The sequence below is a fragment of the Pseudophryne corroboree genome, chromosome 1 (genome assembly GCF_028390025.1).
Source record: "Pseudophryne corroboree isolate aPseCor3 chromosome 1, aPseCor3.hap2, whole genome shotgun sequence".
Taxonomy (NCBI): Eukaryota; Metazoa; Chordata; class Amphibia; order Anura; family Myobatrachidae; genus Pseudophryne; species Pseudophryne corroboree.
In genome coordinates, this window is record NC_086444.1 from 481,970,427 (window position 1) to 481,986,178 (window position 15,752).

The 15,752-nt window shown below is 47.9% G+C and overlaps 1 protein-coding gene across 1 annotated transcript in view; it reads left to right on the forward strand.

Annotated features, from left to right (window-relative positions):
• The window catches only part of LOC134894643 (uncharacterized), a 35,073-nt gene extending 19,681 nt beyond the window's left edge, over positions 1-15,392 (forward strand). The window contains exons 2-3 of the mRNA XM_063913780.1: positions 14,669-14,786; positions 14,876-15,392. Coding sequence (XP_063769850.1) covers positions 14,669-14,786; positions 14,876-15,313 — 556 coding nt within the window. The 3' untranslated portion in view covers positions 15,314-15,392. The remainder of the gene's footprint in view (positions 1-14,668; positions 14,787-14,875) is intronic.
• The last annotated feature ends 360 nt before the right edge of the window (positions 15,393-15,752 follow it).

A 15,752-nucleotide genomic window follows, 5' to 3' on the forward strand; every position in this document is an offset into this window, starting at 1 on the left:
ATGAATCAGTGAAGAATACCAGGTACAACTGCGCTAAAGTGCACTGGATGCTTGGAGACACTGAGGTGCTAGGAGGCACGGAAGTGCTTGGAGACACTGGGGTGCGTAGAGACACTGGGGTGCGTAGAGACACTGGGGTGCTTGGAGGCACTGAGGTGCTTGGAGGCACTGAGGTGCTGAAGCACGGAGACGCTGGAGGCACGAGGTGCTGAGGCACGGGGGTGCTGAGGTACGAGGTGCTGGAAGCACGGAGGCGCTGAGGCACGGAGGTACTGGAGGCACGAGGTGCTGAAACACGGAGATGCTGGAGGCACGAGGTGCTGAGGCACGGAGGTGCTGGGAGGTACTGAGGCACGGAGGTACTGAGGCACGGAGGTGCTGAGGCACAGAGATACTGAGGCACGGAGATACTGAGGCACGGAGGTACTGAGTCACGGAGATCCTGAGGCACGGAGATACTGAGGCACGGAGATACTGAGGCACGGAGATGCTGAGGCACGGAGATGCTGAGGCACGGAGATGCTGCAGGGATACGGGAGCTCTGGAGATCACAACTACAACAGCAGTAAGGATGAACCACGGCAGCTGTGGTTTTCAGTTGAGACTATGGAATATAATACTGTGCCTTTAAGATGAACCACTGCAGCTGTGCCTTTACTTTGAGACTCGAGGAAATAGTGATCATCAGTGGCAACACAAAAGTAAACCAAACAGGGTAACAAGGAACAGAGTTTTCACAGGAACCAGAGTATAAAGGTTACCTTTAGGGAGCTCAGCTTGAAGACTCACACATAGCTGTGAGTGTGACACAAGGAACTGGCCCAGTTTCTAACTCAGCCTCCTGATTTATACTTCCTGGTCCTTGGTGATTGGTGAGCAGGATTAGGTGATGCAGAGAGTCTCAGGCTGGCAGAGGATTGAACAACTCTGGGTCAGGTGAACAGTCACTGTCATGTGACTACTCTAGCCAAGGCTGTGATGTAGAATGAGGCCTAGCAGGCCGAGAGAACACTGAAGCCTGAACTTCTGCAAAACATAGGATGCTGGCTTTTAGGCCTAAACTTCAGATTACTGAATTCAGCCTCACACAGGAGATCACCACAGATGGAGCTAATTAACTATTACCTTTCAGGCAGAGAACTCAGGAAAACTCAGAGCTGACAACCTGTTTAAAAAAGACACAGGATCCGGGACAGATGGCAGGGGTAAGTCACCAAATATGAAACCTACAGTCAGGATTGTGACAGTATCCCCCTCTTCAAGGGTGGACTCCGGACACCCATCTTGAATCTTAGAGGAACTTGAGAAATTCATACAGAAGAATTTAGGACCTTCGTTGATGCCTCTTCTTCTTACGGGAATATTTGGTTTTAACCAAGGACAGCGGAATGTCCGAAGGAGATTCTTAGATTATCCCTGGGAGGACAGCACAAACTTCCTTCTGCATTCCCTTTAGAGCATGATTTTTTACCGAGTCAGATTCCAAAGGTTTAGGACCAAATTCTTTAACCACAGCATTACTAAAAGTCTGTAAGTCATGGAACACAGGATCATTACTCTCAAAAAGCATGTTGGCCCACTTCAAAGCTCTTCCTCTGAATGCCAGGAACAGATATCGAGTAACGTTGGAAGGAGTTACTGCACCTAAAGGATCAGACTCCATCCGAGATAGAAATTGTTCAACCAGAGCGGCATATTGCAATAAATCTCCATCAAAGTAAATAGGTGGAAAACCATCAGACGAAAGGTTAGAGGCTGAAGCTGAAGAAAGCTTTGGCTGGACGAGTAGGACTGGATTGGATCCGAGGATACTTGAATTGGCTGGAGCCAACGAAGACTGACCAGACTGGTCCTGGAGTATCGCTGGACCAGATGGAACTGGGACGGACTGACCAGGCAGGGCCTGGAGTATTGCTGGACCGGCTGGAACCGGGACGGACTGACCAGGCTGGGCCTGGAGTATTGCTGGACCGGCTGGAACCGGGACGGACTGACCAGGCTGGGCCTGGAGTATAGCTGGACCGGCTGGAACCGGGATGGACTGACCAGGCTGGGCCTGGAGTATTGCTGGACCGGCTGGAACCGGGACGGACTGACCAGGTGGAGCCTGGAATATTGCTGGACCGGCTGGAACCGGGACGGGCTGAGCCCTTTCTTCACGGGGCTGAACTAAGGCAGGAGCCCCCTCTTCACGGGGCTGGGCTGAGGCAAGAGCCCCCTCTTCACGGGGCTGGGCTAAGGCAAGAGCCCCCTCTTCACGGGGCTGGGTTGAGGCAAGAGCCCCCACTTCACGGGGCTGGGCAGCACTCTGTAGACTCTCTGGCTGGGCAGCACTCTGTAGACTCTCTGGCTGGGCAGCACTCTGTAGACTCTCTGACTGGGCAGCACTCTGTAGACTCTCTGGCTGGGCAGCACTCTGTAGACTCTCTGGCTGGGCAGCGCTCTGTAGACTCTCTGGCTGGGCAGCGCTCTGTAGACTCTCTGGCTGGGCAGCGCTCTGTAGACTCTCTGGTTGGGCAGCGCTCTGTAGTCTCTCTGGCTGGTCAGCGCTCTGTAGTCTCTCTGGCTGGGCAGCGCTCTGTAGTCTCTCTGGCTGGGCAGCGCTCTGTAGTCTCTCTGGCTGGGCAGCGCTCTGTAGTCTCCCTGGGGCTGGACCCTCTGAACCCCTCACTGGGGTTGAAGACACGGACGCCCCTCCTTGGGCTGAAGACACGGACGCCCCTCCTTGGGCTGAAGACACGGACGCCCCTCCTTGGGCTGAAGACACGGACGCCCCTCCTTGGGCTGAAGACACGGACGCCCCTCCTTGGGCTGTAGGCACGGATGCCCCTCCTTGGGCTGTAGGCACGGACGCCCCTCCTTGGGCTGTAGGCACGGACGCCCCTCCGTGGGCTGTAGGCACGGACGCCCCTCCTTGGGCTAATGACACGGACGCCCCTCCTTGGGCTAATGACACGGACTCCTCTGTGACTCTAAATGGCTTGAATATTCTTCTCTGGACACCCAACTTGGGATAAGGTCGTTTAATCACCGGACCCCAGTCATAAATTTGAGTCTCTTTCAGAGTAGCCATCTTGATACCCCTGTCAGCAGTAGCAGGATCGGCTACCGTGGATGACTTGTAGACATGAGCACTGTGATACTGAGATTTGTCACCATTCCCTGGCTTACGAAGAATGCAGTCTTTAACAAAATGACCGGAATTTCCACAGTAAAGACAGAGGTGTAGCTCCCTACGCCGCTGACGTTCAGCTTCAGAGAGTTTGGGCCGTGGATAGCTCTGATGAACAACTTTTCCTTGCACAGAGGAAGAGACTCTATTAACTGGTTGGGACAAAACAGGATCAACAACGTTGGCAGTATTCCTGAAGAGATCAGGCATCACAGAAAGAATACTCGACAAAAGTTCTTGTAACTGTAATAACATCTGGTAGAAAATCTGCAGTTGGTCAGGAGTCTTAGTGCAGAAGGTCAGAGAATCTCTGGAGAACGAATTCCGCTGCAGACACTGTGCCAATTGATGCTGAGTCGACTCCAGACCTTCCAAGCGTCCTGCAATATTGCTTAGGAGGTCCTGCGTCAGACAAACACTTTCGGCCGGGTCCATGTGGCCAGTTCCTACTGTCATGACTGAGGTTTTGTGAACCCGGTGTTAGTGAAGTCTGTGCGGGCGACTGGAGGATTATATGAATACTACCACTGACCTGGTTTGGGAATGTTGTGGACTTGGGGTTTCTTCCGGTGACTGGGAAGAGGAACCGCGGCAGAGATGGCCGAATCTAGGTTCTTCTCATGCAGGATTAGGTCGGCAGACAGGAAGCACGTGTGGGCGCTGAAGGTCTCCTGAAAGACAGAACTGGAAAGGCGCTGATGAATCAGTGAAGAATACCAGGTACAACTGCGCTAAAGTGCACTGGATGCTTGGAGACACTGAGGTGCTAGGAGGCACGGAAGTGCTTGGAGACACTGGGGTGCGTAGAGACACTGGGGTGCGTAGAGACACTGGGGTGCGTAGAGACACTGGGGTGCTTGGAGGCACTGAGGTGCTTGGAGGCACTGAGATGCTGAAGCACGGAGACGCTGGAGGCATGAGGTGCTGAGGCACGGGGGTGCTGAGGTACGAGGTGCTGGAGGCACGGAGGTACTGGAGGCACGAGGTGCTGAGACACGGAGATGCTGGAAGCACGGAGATGCTGGAGGCACGAGGTACTGAGGCACGGAGGTGCTGGGAGGTACTGAGGCACGGAGGTGCTGAGGCACGGAGATACTGAGGCACGGAGGTACTGAGGCACGGAGATCCTGAGTCACGGAGGTACTGAGGCACGGAGGTGCTGGGAGGCACGGAGGTGCTGAGGCACGGAGATACTGAGGCACGGAGATGCTGAGGCACGGAGATGCTGAGGCACGGAGATGCTGCAGGGATACGGGAGCTCTGGAGATCACAACTACAACAGCAGTAAAGATGAACCACGGCAGCTGTGGTTTTCAGTTGAGACTATGGAATATAATACTGTGCCTTTAAGATGAACCACTGCAGCTGTGCCTTTACTTTGAGACTCGAGGAAATAGTGATCATCAGTGGCAACACAAAAGTAAACCAAACAGGGTAACAAGGAACAGAGTTTTCACAGGAACCAGAGTATAAAGGTTACCTTTAGGGAGCTCAGCTTGAAGAATCACACATAGCTGTGAGTGTGACACAAGGAACTGGCCCAGTTTCTAAATCAGCCTCCTGATTTATACTTCCTGGTCCTTAGTGATTGGTGAGCAGGATTAGGTGATGCAGAGAGTCTCAGGCTGGCAGAGGATTGAACAACTCTGGGTCAGGTGAACAGTCACTGTCATGTGACTACTCTAGCCAAGGCTGTGATGTAGAATGAGGCCTAGCAGGCCGAGAGAACACTGAAGCCTGAACTTCTGCAAAACATAGGATGCTGGCTTTTAGGCCTAAACTTCAGATTACTGAATTCAGCCTCACACAGGAGATCACCACAGATGGAGCTAATTAACTATTACCTTTCAGGCAGAGAACTCAGGAAAACTCAGAGCTGACAACCTGTTTAAAAAAGACACAGGATCCGGGACAGATGGCAGGGGTAAGTCACCAAATATGAAACCTACAGTCAGGATTGTGACAGTAGCGTCATACGAAGCCATTCCTTTCGGCAGGTTCCATGCCAGGATCTTTCAGTGGGATCTGTTGGACAAGTGGTCCGGATCGCATCTTCAAATGCATCGGCTGATCGCCCTGTCCCCGAGGGCCAGGGTGTCTCTTCTGTGGTGGCTGCAGAGTGCTCATCTTCTCGAGGGTCGCAGGTTCGGCATACAGGACTGGGTCCTGGTGACCACGGATGCAAGCCTCCGCGGATGGGGGGCAGTCACTCAGGGAAGAAACTTCCAGGGGCTGTGGTCAAGTCAGGAGACTCGTCTGCACATAAACATACTGGAATTAAGGGCCATATACAGCGCCCTGAGTCAAGCGGAGCCCCTGCTTCGAGACCAACCAGTGCTGATTCAGTCAGACAACATCACGGCAGTCGCCCATGTAAACCGACAGGGCGGCACAAGAAGCAGGGTGGCGATGGCGGAAGCCACAAGGATTCTTCGTTGGGCGGAGAATCACGTACAAGCACTGTCAGCAGTGTTCATTCCGGGAGTGGACAACTGGGAAGCAGACTTCCTCAGCAGGCACGACCTCCACCCAGGAGAGTGGGGACTTCATCAAGAAGTCTTCGAGCAGATTGCAAATCGGTGGGAACGGCCACAGGTGGACATAATGGCGTCCCGCCTAAACAAAAAGCTAAAAAAATATTGCGCCAGGTCAAGGGACCCTCAGGCGATAGCTGTGGACGCACTGGTAACTCCGTGGGTGTTCCAGTCGGTATATGTGTTTCCTCCTCTTCCTCTCATACACAAGGTACTGAGAATAGTAAGAAAAAGAGGAGTGAGAACGATACTCATTGTTCCGGATTGGCCAAGAAGGACTTGGTACCCAGAACTTCAAGAGATGGTCACAGAGGACCCATGGCCTCTGCCTCTCAGACAGGACCTGTTGCAGCAGGGGCCCTGTCTGTTCCAAGACTTACTGCGGCTGCGTTTGACGGCATGGCGGTTGAACGCCGAATCCTAGCGGAAAAGGGTATACCGGATGAAGTAATTCCTACGCTGATAAGAGCTAGGAAGGATGCGACAGCAAAGCATTATCACCGCATATGGCGGAAATATGTTGCTTGGTGTGAGGTCAGAAAGGCCCCTACAGAGGACTTCCAGTTGGGTCGTTTTCTGCATTTCCTACAGTCAGGTGTGACTATGGGCCTCAAATTAGGGTCCATAAAGGTTCAGATCTCGGCCCTATCCGTTTTCTTTCAAAAAGAACTGGCTTCACTGCCTGAGGTTCAGACGTTTGTAAAGGGAGTGCTGCATATGCAGCCTCCTTTTGTGCCACCAGTGGCACCTTGGGATCTTAACGTTGTGTTGGATTTCCTGAAATCCCACTGGTTTGAGCCACCTAAGACCGTGGAGCTAAAATATCTCACGTGGAAAGTGGTTATGCTATTGGCCTTAGCTTCGGCTAGGCGTGTGTCAGAATTGGCGGCTTTGTTATGTAAAAGCCCCTATCTGATCTTCCATATGGACCTATTGTGGTGCCTGCGGCTACTAGGAACTTGGAGGACTCCAAGTTGCTGGACGTAGTCCGGGTTTTGAAAATTTATGTTTCCAGAACGGCGGGAGTCAGAAAGTCTGACTCGCTGTTTATTCTGTATGCAGCCAACAAGGTTGGGTGCTCCTGCTTCGAAGCAGACTATTGCTCGCTGGATCTGTAGCACGATTCAGCTGGCTCACTCTGCGGCTGGATTGCCGCATCCAAAATCAGTAAAAGCCCATTCCACAAGGAAGGTGGGCTCTTCTTGGGCGGCTGCCCGACGGGTCTCGGCTTTACAGCTTTGCCGAGCTGCTACTTGGTCGGGTTCAAGCACATTTGCTAAGTTTTACAAGTTTGATACCCTGGCTGAGGAGGACCTTGAGTTTGCTCATTCGGTGCTGCAGAGTCGTCCGCACTCTCCCGCCCGTTTGGGAGCTTTGGTATAATCCCCATGGTCCTTACGGAGTCCCCAGCATCCACTAGGACGTCAGAGAAAATAAGAATTTACTCACCGGTAATTCTATTTCTCGTAGTCCGTAGTGGATGCTGGGCGCCCGTCCCAAATGCGGACTTCTTCTGCAATACGTGTATATAGTTATTGCTTACTAAAGGGTTATTGTTATGAGCCATCCGTTGATTGAGGCTCAGTTGTTGTTCATACTGTTAACTGGGTATGGTTATCACAGGTTATACGGTGTGATTGGTGTGGCTGGTATGAGTCTTACCCTGGATTCCAAATCCTTTCCTTGTAGTGTCAGCTCTTCCGGGCACAGTTTCCCTATCTGAGGTCTGGAGGAGGGGCATAGAGGGAGGAGCCAGTGCACACCAGATAGTACCTAATCTTTCTTTTAGAGTGCCCAGTCTCCTGCGGAGCCCGTCTATTCCCCATGGTCCTTACGGAGTCCCCAGCATCCACTACGGACTACGAGAAATAGAATTACCGGTGAGTAAATTCTTATTTTTCAGCTCTGACTGGGAGTCACGCCTACCAAAGGTAGAAGCCATTTTACAGTCTCTACGAGCACACGGGTTTACCGCGAACCCTGAGAAATGTGCCATTGGTATGATTGAGGCCAAGTATTTGGGGTACATTGTGGGCAGCGGACAGGTTAAACCTCTGCCTAGTAAGGTAGAAGCAGTCTCACCTGTTCTAGACCTAAATGTAAATCACAACTTAGGACATTTCTTGGTTTGGTCGGATATTATCGCAGGTTCATTCGAGATTTCACTGCTAGAGCGGTTCCACTAACCGAATGTCTTCAAAAACAATTCCCAGACAAGATAACGTGGTCTGGACCAGTGGAAACTGCTTGTTAGGATTTAAGACAAGCTTTGTGTACTGAGCCTGTCTTTCAAGCTCCTGACTTTTTTAAAGTTAGCTCTCTGTTTGGAAGTGTTTTAGTAAAAGCCTTTATCATGAGGCGTACTGTGACAAATTACATGGCCCTATGTGGGCACTGCTATTATGTAGGTTAGGACTGCTGTATCAGAGAAGCCGTGAAGTGGCCAGCAGCTAAACATGTGTTTGCAAACATTTGTGACGAATTCTCTGAATTTTATTACCAGATAGGTTCAGGGATTGTTACAGGTAATTCTCAGTGTGCGGAAGGGAATTTGGGGGTTGGGGATTTGCACCCCCCTTCCTCTTTGTCTGTTGAAGCTCCTGACTTTAAAAAGCAATTTGTGTTACAAACGGATGCCTCTGGGACAGGATTAGGAGCAGTCCTATCCCAAGAGGTAGATGGAGAGGAGAAGCCCATCCTCTACCTTAGCCATAAATTATTGCCCAGGGAGCACAGGTACTCAACTGTAGAGCAGGAGTGCTTGGACATTAAATGGGCAGTTGAGTCATTAAGGTATTATTTATTGGGACAAGAGTTTTTGTTGGTCACAGACCATGCTCCCTTACAGTGGATGCATACAAATAAAGAGGTGAATGCTCGTGTGACCCGTTGGTTTTTGGCTTTGTAGCCATTTAAGTTTGAGGTGAGGCATCATCCAGGGAAACAGCACCTCAATGACGATGCCCTTTCCTGGAGGTTTGTAGGTTCTGTTCCTCCAAGCAGCCCTATGGTGAAGCTAGGGGAGGAGGAAGAAGGTGAAGTGGGTGACCTCTGGAAGGTAGTGCAAGGCTGTGTACTTGGGCGGATGACACATGTAGGGGTGGGCGAGGCATTGAGCTCACCTAAAAATTGTGTAGATTCACCAGGGTGGTTGAAGCATTTTTCCATGTGAAAGTAATGTGGAAGATCCAGACCAGGTTTTGGAAGCAGTAGCAGAATCCCAGGTGTGTGATCAGCAGCACCTGTGATTTCCTGATATACAGGTTTCCAGGGCAGAGTCACCTTGCTCTTAATGGTGGAATAGCTACCCAAGTGATAGGCCAGGTTGTGTGGGTTAGACTAGAGATCACTGGAGCCTACCAACTCTACCAAGAGTCTACCATGCTGAGAGTGCCTGTATGCTACTGCGTGTAATACCGACTGCATATGGCTTTAACTTGCTATGTGGTGACTTGCTGTTCAAAATAAACACCGAAAGTGTTCATCTGAGTCCCGGTGTTTGTGATCCTTGTCACTATATATATATGTATGTATGTATGTATGTATGTATGTATGTATGTATGTATGTATATATATATATATATATATATATATATATATATATGCCAAAAAAGTGACCCCGGCACTCCGGTCTTACAAATAACCTGCTCCGGTGCCTCCCCCTCAGAGTTGTCCCTGCTTTACATAGTTCATGGCTGGGCGGCACTCAAAGACTATAATAAGTCATAAAGGTGAATAAGCCCTGTGGGGCAACTTTATTGTGACGTTTCGGGGTACAGGAAGGGTTTTTTTTGTACCCCGAAACGTCACAATAAAGTTGCCCCACGGGACTTATTCACCTTTATGACTTATTATAGTCTCTGAGTGCCGCCCAGCCATGAACTATATATATATATATATATATATATATATATACTGCTCAAAAAAATAAAGGGAACACTTAAACAACACAATGTAACTCCAAGTCAATCACACTTCTGTGAAATCAAACTGTCCACTTAGGAAGCAACACTGATTGACAATCAATTTCTCATGCTGTTGTGCAAATGGAATAGACAACAGGTGGAAATTATAGGCAATTAGCAAGACACCCCCAATAAAGAAGTTGTTCTGCAGGTGGTGACCACAGACCACTTCTCAGCTCCTATGCTTTCTGGCTGATGTTTTGGTCACTTTTGAAAGCTGGCGGTGATTTCACTCTAGTGGTAGTATGAGACGGAGTCTACAACCCACACAAGTGGCAAAGGTAGTGTAGCTAATCCAGGATGGCACATCAATGCGAGCTGTGGCAAGAAGGTTTGCTGTGTCTGTCAGCGTAGTGTCCAGAGCATGGAGGCGCTACCAGGAGACAAGCCAGTACATCAGGAGACGTGGAGGAGGCCGTAGGAGGGCAACAACCCAGCAGCAGGACCGCTACCTCCTCCTTTGTGCAAGGAGGAACAGGAGGAACACTGCCAGAGCCCTGCAAAATGACCTCCAGCAAACCACTAATGTGCATGTGTCTACTCAAACGATCAGAAACAGACTCCATGAGGGTGGTATGAGGGCCCGACATCCACAGGTGGGGGTTGTGCTTACAGCCCAACACCGTGCAGGACATTTGGCATTTGCCAGAGAACACCAAGATTGGCAAATTCGCCACTGGCGCCCTGTGCTCTTCACTGATGAAAGCAGGTTCTCACTAAGCACATGTGACAGACGTGACAGAGTCTGGAGACGCCAAGGAGAACGTTCTGCTGCCTGCAACATCCTCCAGCATGACCGGTTTGGCAGTGGGTCAGTAATGGTGTGGGGTGGCATTTCTTTGGGGGGCCGCACAGCCCTCCATGTGCTCGCCAGAGGTAGCCTGACTGCCATTAGGTACAGAGATGAGATCCTCAGACCCCTTGTGAGACCATATGCTGGTGCGATTGGCCCTGGGTTCCTCCTAATGCAAGACAAAGCTAGACCTCATGTGGCTGGAGTGTGTCAGCAGTTCCTGCAAGATGAAGGCATTGATGCTATGGACTGGCCCGCCCGTTCCCCAGACCTGAATCCAATTGAGCACATCTGGGACATCATGTCTCGCTCCATCCACCAATGCCACATTGCACCACAGACTGTCCAGGAGTTGGCGGATGCTTTAGTCCAGGTCTGGGAGGAGATCCCTCAGGAGATCATCCGCCACCTCATCAGGAGCATGCCCAGGCATTGTAGGGAGGCCATACAGGCACGTGGAGGCCACACACACTACTGAGCCTCTTTTTGACTTGTTTTAAGGACAGTACATCAAAGTTGGATCATCCTGTAGTGTGTTTTTCCACTTTAATTTTGAGTGTGACTCCAAACCCAGACCTCCATGGGTTAATAAATTTGATTTCCATTGATCATTTTTGTGTGATTTTGTTGACAGCACATTCAACTATGTAAAGAACAAAGTATTTAATAAGAATATTTCATTCATTCAGATCTAGGATGTGTTATTGTAGTGTTCCCTTTATTTTTTTGAGCAGTGCATATATATATATATATATATATATATATACATACATACATACATACAGATATGTAGTGATGATGATGATGTGGGGTTTCTTAAATACTGTAGATGGGTGTATCAGTGCAAGGTCTAGGTGCTTAATCAGGATCCAAACACAGCTTTCCCAGGTAAATAAATATAATATTGCTTTACTGACAGCATAACAACAGAAAAAAAAAAAAAACAACCTAGCCCCCTTATTGCTTGGCTCCTATCTGACACTGAATAAAGATATATTTAGCCAAGCGCTCAGTCACTCCAAATCCACGTGCTGCCAGCAAATTAAGGCTACTCAACCTTAGAGATCAGAAGAACAGAAAATAAAGATATTTTGCAGCGCACATAGACTTGGCAAAAAGATTTTTATTATTACTTTATATATAATTATTTATTATTGCTTGCCAAAATTAAATATATTCTAAAAATTCATTCAAAACAACCACCGGCCGGTGTAATTAGATATCTTATTTTTATATTAAAAAGAAAAAGAAAACAAAACACTTAACACAGCCTATATAAATTTTCACATATAAATATACTGAATTTCATTCAATGTGAACACTTTGTGTCACCCTTGCCTGAAATAATATCTAAAATAGATACAATCGTACATAAAAGCTCAGGCAGAGATTAGTATCACTAGGTTGCTGTAAAATGTATCACTATTGCACTCTGAAGTAAAAGAAAAAGAAAAAGCCTTTCTTCTGAAGCTGATGGTAACAATTCAGCTAAATGGCTTCACACTCTGTTAAGACACAGAGATTTTTTCAGTCCATTTATATCACTGGAAGTCCATTCAGTGTTTAAGAATACTAGATCATCAAAACACTTAAATTTTCGGCTGGTTAATGTTCCTAATATCCGTGATTAATTTGTTTAAAAAACACAGGATATTGCAGTGATCCGTTTGATATTCAGAGGACCATATGATTAGGTCTAACAATATAGATTAATTTGTCTGGCCAGACAGTGTGATTACTCTCACCGCACTCTCCCGTTGATTATGTCCACAGGACTCCTCCCGGCTGCTGGTGCTGGTAACCTTAAAATGCAGTCATCTCTGGAGGGTGTAGTCCAAATAGATTGTGGACGGCTTGGTGGTGAGTGTGTCCACTGGCGATGGTGGGAACGAATGTATTGTGAGTATTTTACGCGTTTCTCCGCCTCCCTCCGGGTTCAGCGGCTTCATCAGAAATGATTTCTGATGAAGCCGCTGAACCCGGAGGGAGGCGGAGAAACGCGTAAAATACTCACAATACATTCGTTCCCACCATCGCCAGTGGACACACTCACCACCAAGCCGTCCACAATCTATTTGGACTACACCCTCCAGAGATGACTGCATTTTAAGGTTACCAGCACCAGCAGCCGGGAGGAGTCCTGTGGACATAATCAACGGGAGAGTGCGGTGAGAGTAATCACACTGTCTGGCCAGACAAATTAATCTATATTGTTAGACCTAATCATATGGTCCTCTGAATATCAAACGGATCACTGCAATATCCTGTGTTTTTTAAACAAATTAATCACGGATATTAGGAACATTAACCAGCCGAAAATTTAAGTGTTTTGATGATCTAGTATTCTTAAACACTGAATGGACTTCCAGTGATATAAATGGACTGAAAAAATCTCTGTGTCTTAACAGAGTGTGAAGCCATTTAGCTGAATTGTTACCATCAGCTTCAGAAGAAAGGCTTTTTCTTTTTCTTTTACTTCAGAGTGCAATAGTGATACATTTTACAGCAACCTAGTGATACTAATCTCTGCCTGAGCTTTTATGTACGATTGTATCTATTTTAGATATTATTTCAGGCAAGGGTGACACAAAGTGTTCACATTGAATGAAATTCAGTATATTTATATGTGAAAATTTATATAGGCTGTGTTAAGTGTTTTGTTTTCTTTTTCTTTTTAATATAAAAATAAGATATCTAATTACACCGGCCGGTGGTTGTTTTGAATGAATTTTTAGAATATATTTAATTTTGGCAAGCAATAATAAATAATTATATATAAAGTAATAATAAAAATCTTTTTGCCAAGTCTATGTGCGCTGCAAAATATCTTTATTTTCTGTCCTATCTGACACGTCAGCTAATCTGCATTACAGAGTTACAGAGTCTCACTGAATTTGCCTGCTACCTGCAGGGTAACACAGACTGCTGCCTGTGTCAGAATTTGGTGTTCTTCCCTGTTTTCTACAGGTGTAGACACTGGCCCCCCAGTGGCTTCCAAGCACACACTGGTCTCTGACTACAGTCCCACCTGGAGTCTGTGCAAAGGGCAGCTCTCCTGACTGCAGCAGTCCTCCAGACTGACTCACTCTCCAGCTGCAGCCATTTATACCCCTTTTCCACCTATGTACCGTGTCCGATCCGGGATGTTTAACACGGCTACAACCCGTGTCGGCTCCCCCGTTTCCACTACACTTCGACACGGGTTATTCCCGTGTCTGATCTGTTTCCACCTAACCCGGGAAGCTCTGTAAAAGCCTATTGCTGTCATTACAAATGGACTTTTTACTGTCTCATCAAGATGATGTCATCAAAAGGACCAAAATGGAGGGGTGGGGCCTGCTCACAGCATTGCAGCAATGGATGCCGGTGCAGTAGCTGTGTCTAGCATGGAGTCGCAGACTGTTTGCAGTTTACTGCTGCTTTCTGCTACAGACAGCTTGATGCAGCTTTTCACCTTGTGCTACCTACTGCAGAGCTGGAGAAGGAGAGCTCAATTCTTTGCAGAGAGGGCTACCTATTGACGCAAATATTTGAAAAGGAGGAGAGCGCGTATATCATCCACTGTTGTTATTTCTCTCATAACAATGAACTCTACACCAAGCCGAAGAATGTGGATGAGAGATCGCAGACATGGGGAAGCATTCATGCAGACCATTCTAGCATATCAGGAGGAGCAGTGGATGGCAAACTTCAGGATGTCTCGCGCTACATTCGAGTATGTTTTGGAACTACTGTCCCCCGCAATAACCATGCAGACCACCAGGTTCCGGAAGCCCATTGAGCCAGCCAGGAGATTAGCGATTGCTCTCTGGTGGTATTCTACCCCTGGAGAGTATCGCACAGTTTTCAGTTTATTTGGAGTAGGGATTGGCACGGTCTGCAAGATTGTCTACCAGGTCACGCGGGCATTGCTGGATACCATGTACCATCGCTTTATTTCCTTGCCACAAGGACAGCGGCTAGATGCGACTATAAAAGGGTTTAAGAAGCGTGGCTACCCACAGTGTGCTGGTGCCATAGATGGGACCCACATCCCCATCATCGCCCCCCGTGACAACCCAGCAGACTATTACAATCGTAAGGGTTGGCCTTCCATTGTTCTGCAAGCTGTAGTGGACCACAAATACTGATAAGCACTGTTTCACTAATGTGTTTGAAATAGGCTTGGGCTGTTTTATGATAATGCATAAACCTTTATTTTTAGTTTCACAGATGTCTTCATAGGGTGGCCCGGACGGTCACATGATGCAAGGGTTCTTGCCAACTCCGATCTTTACAGTATTGCTGAGGACAAGCTTGGTGGATGGCTTTTCCCTCGAGAGGTAAGATTATTTACTACTTAAACTAATGTTTGCCCATAAACCAATAGTCAAGTTTTACCCCTGTAATAATATTAATGTTTTATTAACAGAAATCGGTGATCGTACATGGTGTGGACATCCCGGTCCACCTCATTGGTGATGCAGCATACCCATTACAGCGCTGGCTAATGAAGGGCTACACCCAGCATGTTCACTTATCCCCCGAACAGACATCATATACCCATGCCCTAAGTTCGGCCCGTATGGCAGTGGAGAATGCGTTTGGGCGTTTAAAAGGACGCTGGCGCTGCCTCATGAAGAGGAATGATGTGGACTTGAAAATAATGCCAGATATAGTAGCAGCCTGCTGCATTCTCCATAACATATGTGAGATTCAAAAGGAAAACTTTCTCCCCGAGTGGAATGTACATGATCATGGGGCGGGGGTCACTGTACATGATGCACCAGGCTTGGTGGGGGGGCATGACGCTGCCAGCGAGTGCATAAGGGCCACCATTGCAGCTAATCTTCAAACAATGTTGCAGTAGAGAAGACAGACAAGTTTTTGTGTGCAAACAATTTTTGTTTATTTCGTTTTTCAGTTATAAAAATTTGGTTCAAAAGTTATGTTATTATATTTTTTCTTTTAAACAGTTGGCACACATTTTCTGAGGTAACAATATAAAATATTTAAGTGCAAACATGACACTGTAAAATTCCACATAACGCAAGGGGTCTTCACCATGTGTCCCTCCAGCTGTTGTGGAACAACATGTACCAGCATGTGTTGCTATGTGTTTCCACAACAGCTAGAGGGCCACATGGTGAAGACACCTGCCCTGAGGTAAAAGAGTAAAGTGCGAACAGGGCACTCTGTAAAAAAAACAACAACTAATGTTTGGTTTGGCAGGTATCGGGTTACCCCCAATATTTGGATCACACTGCCGCACATTTTCTGAGGTAACAATATAAAATATTTAAGTGCAA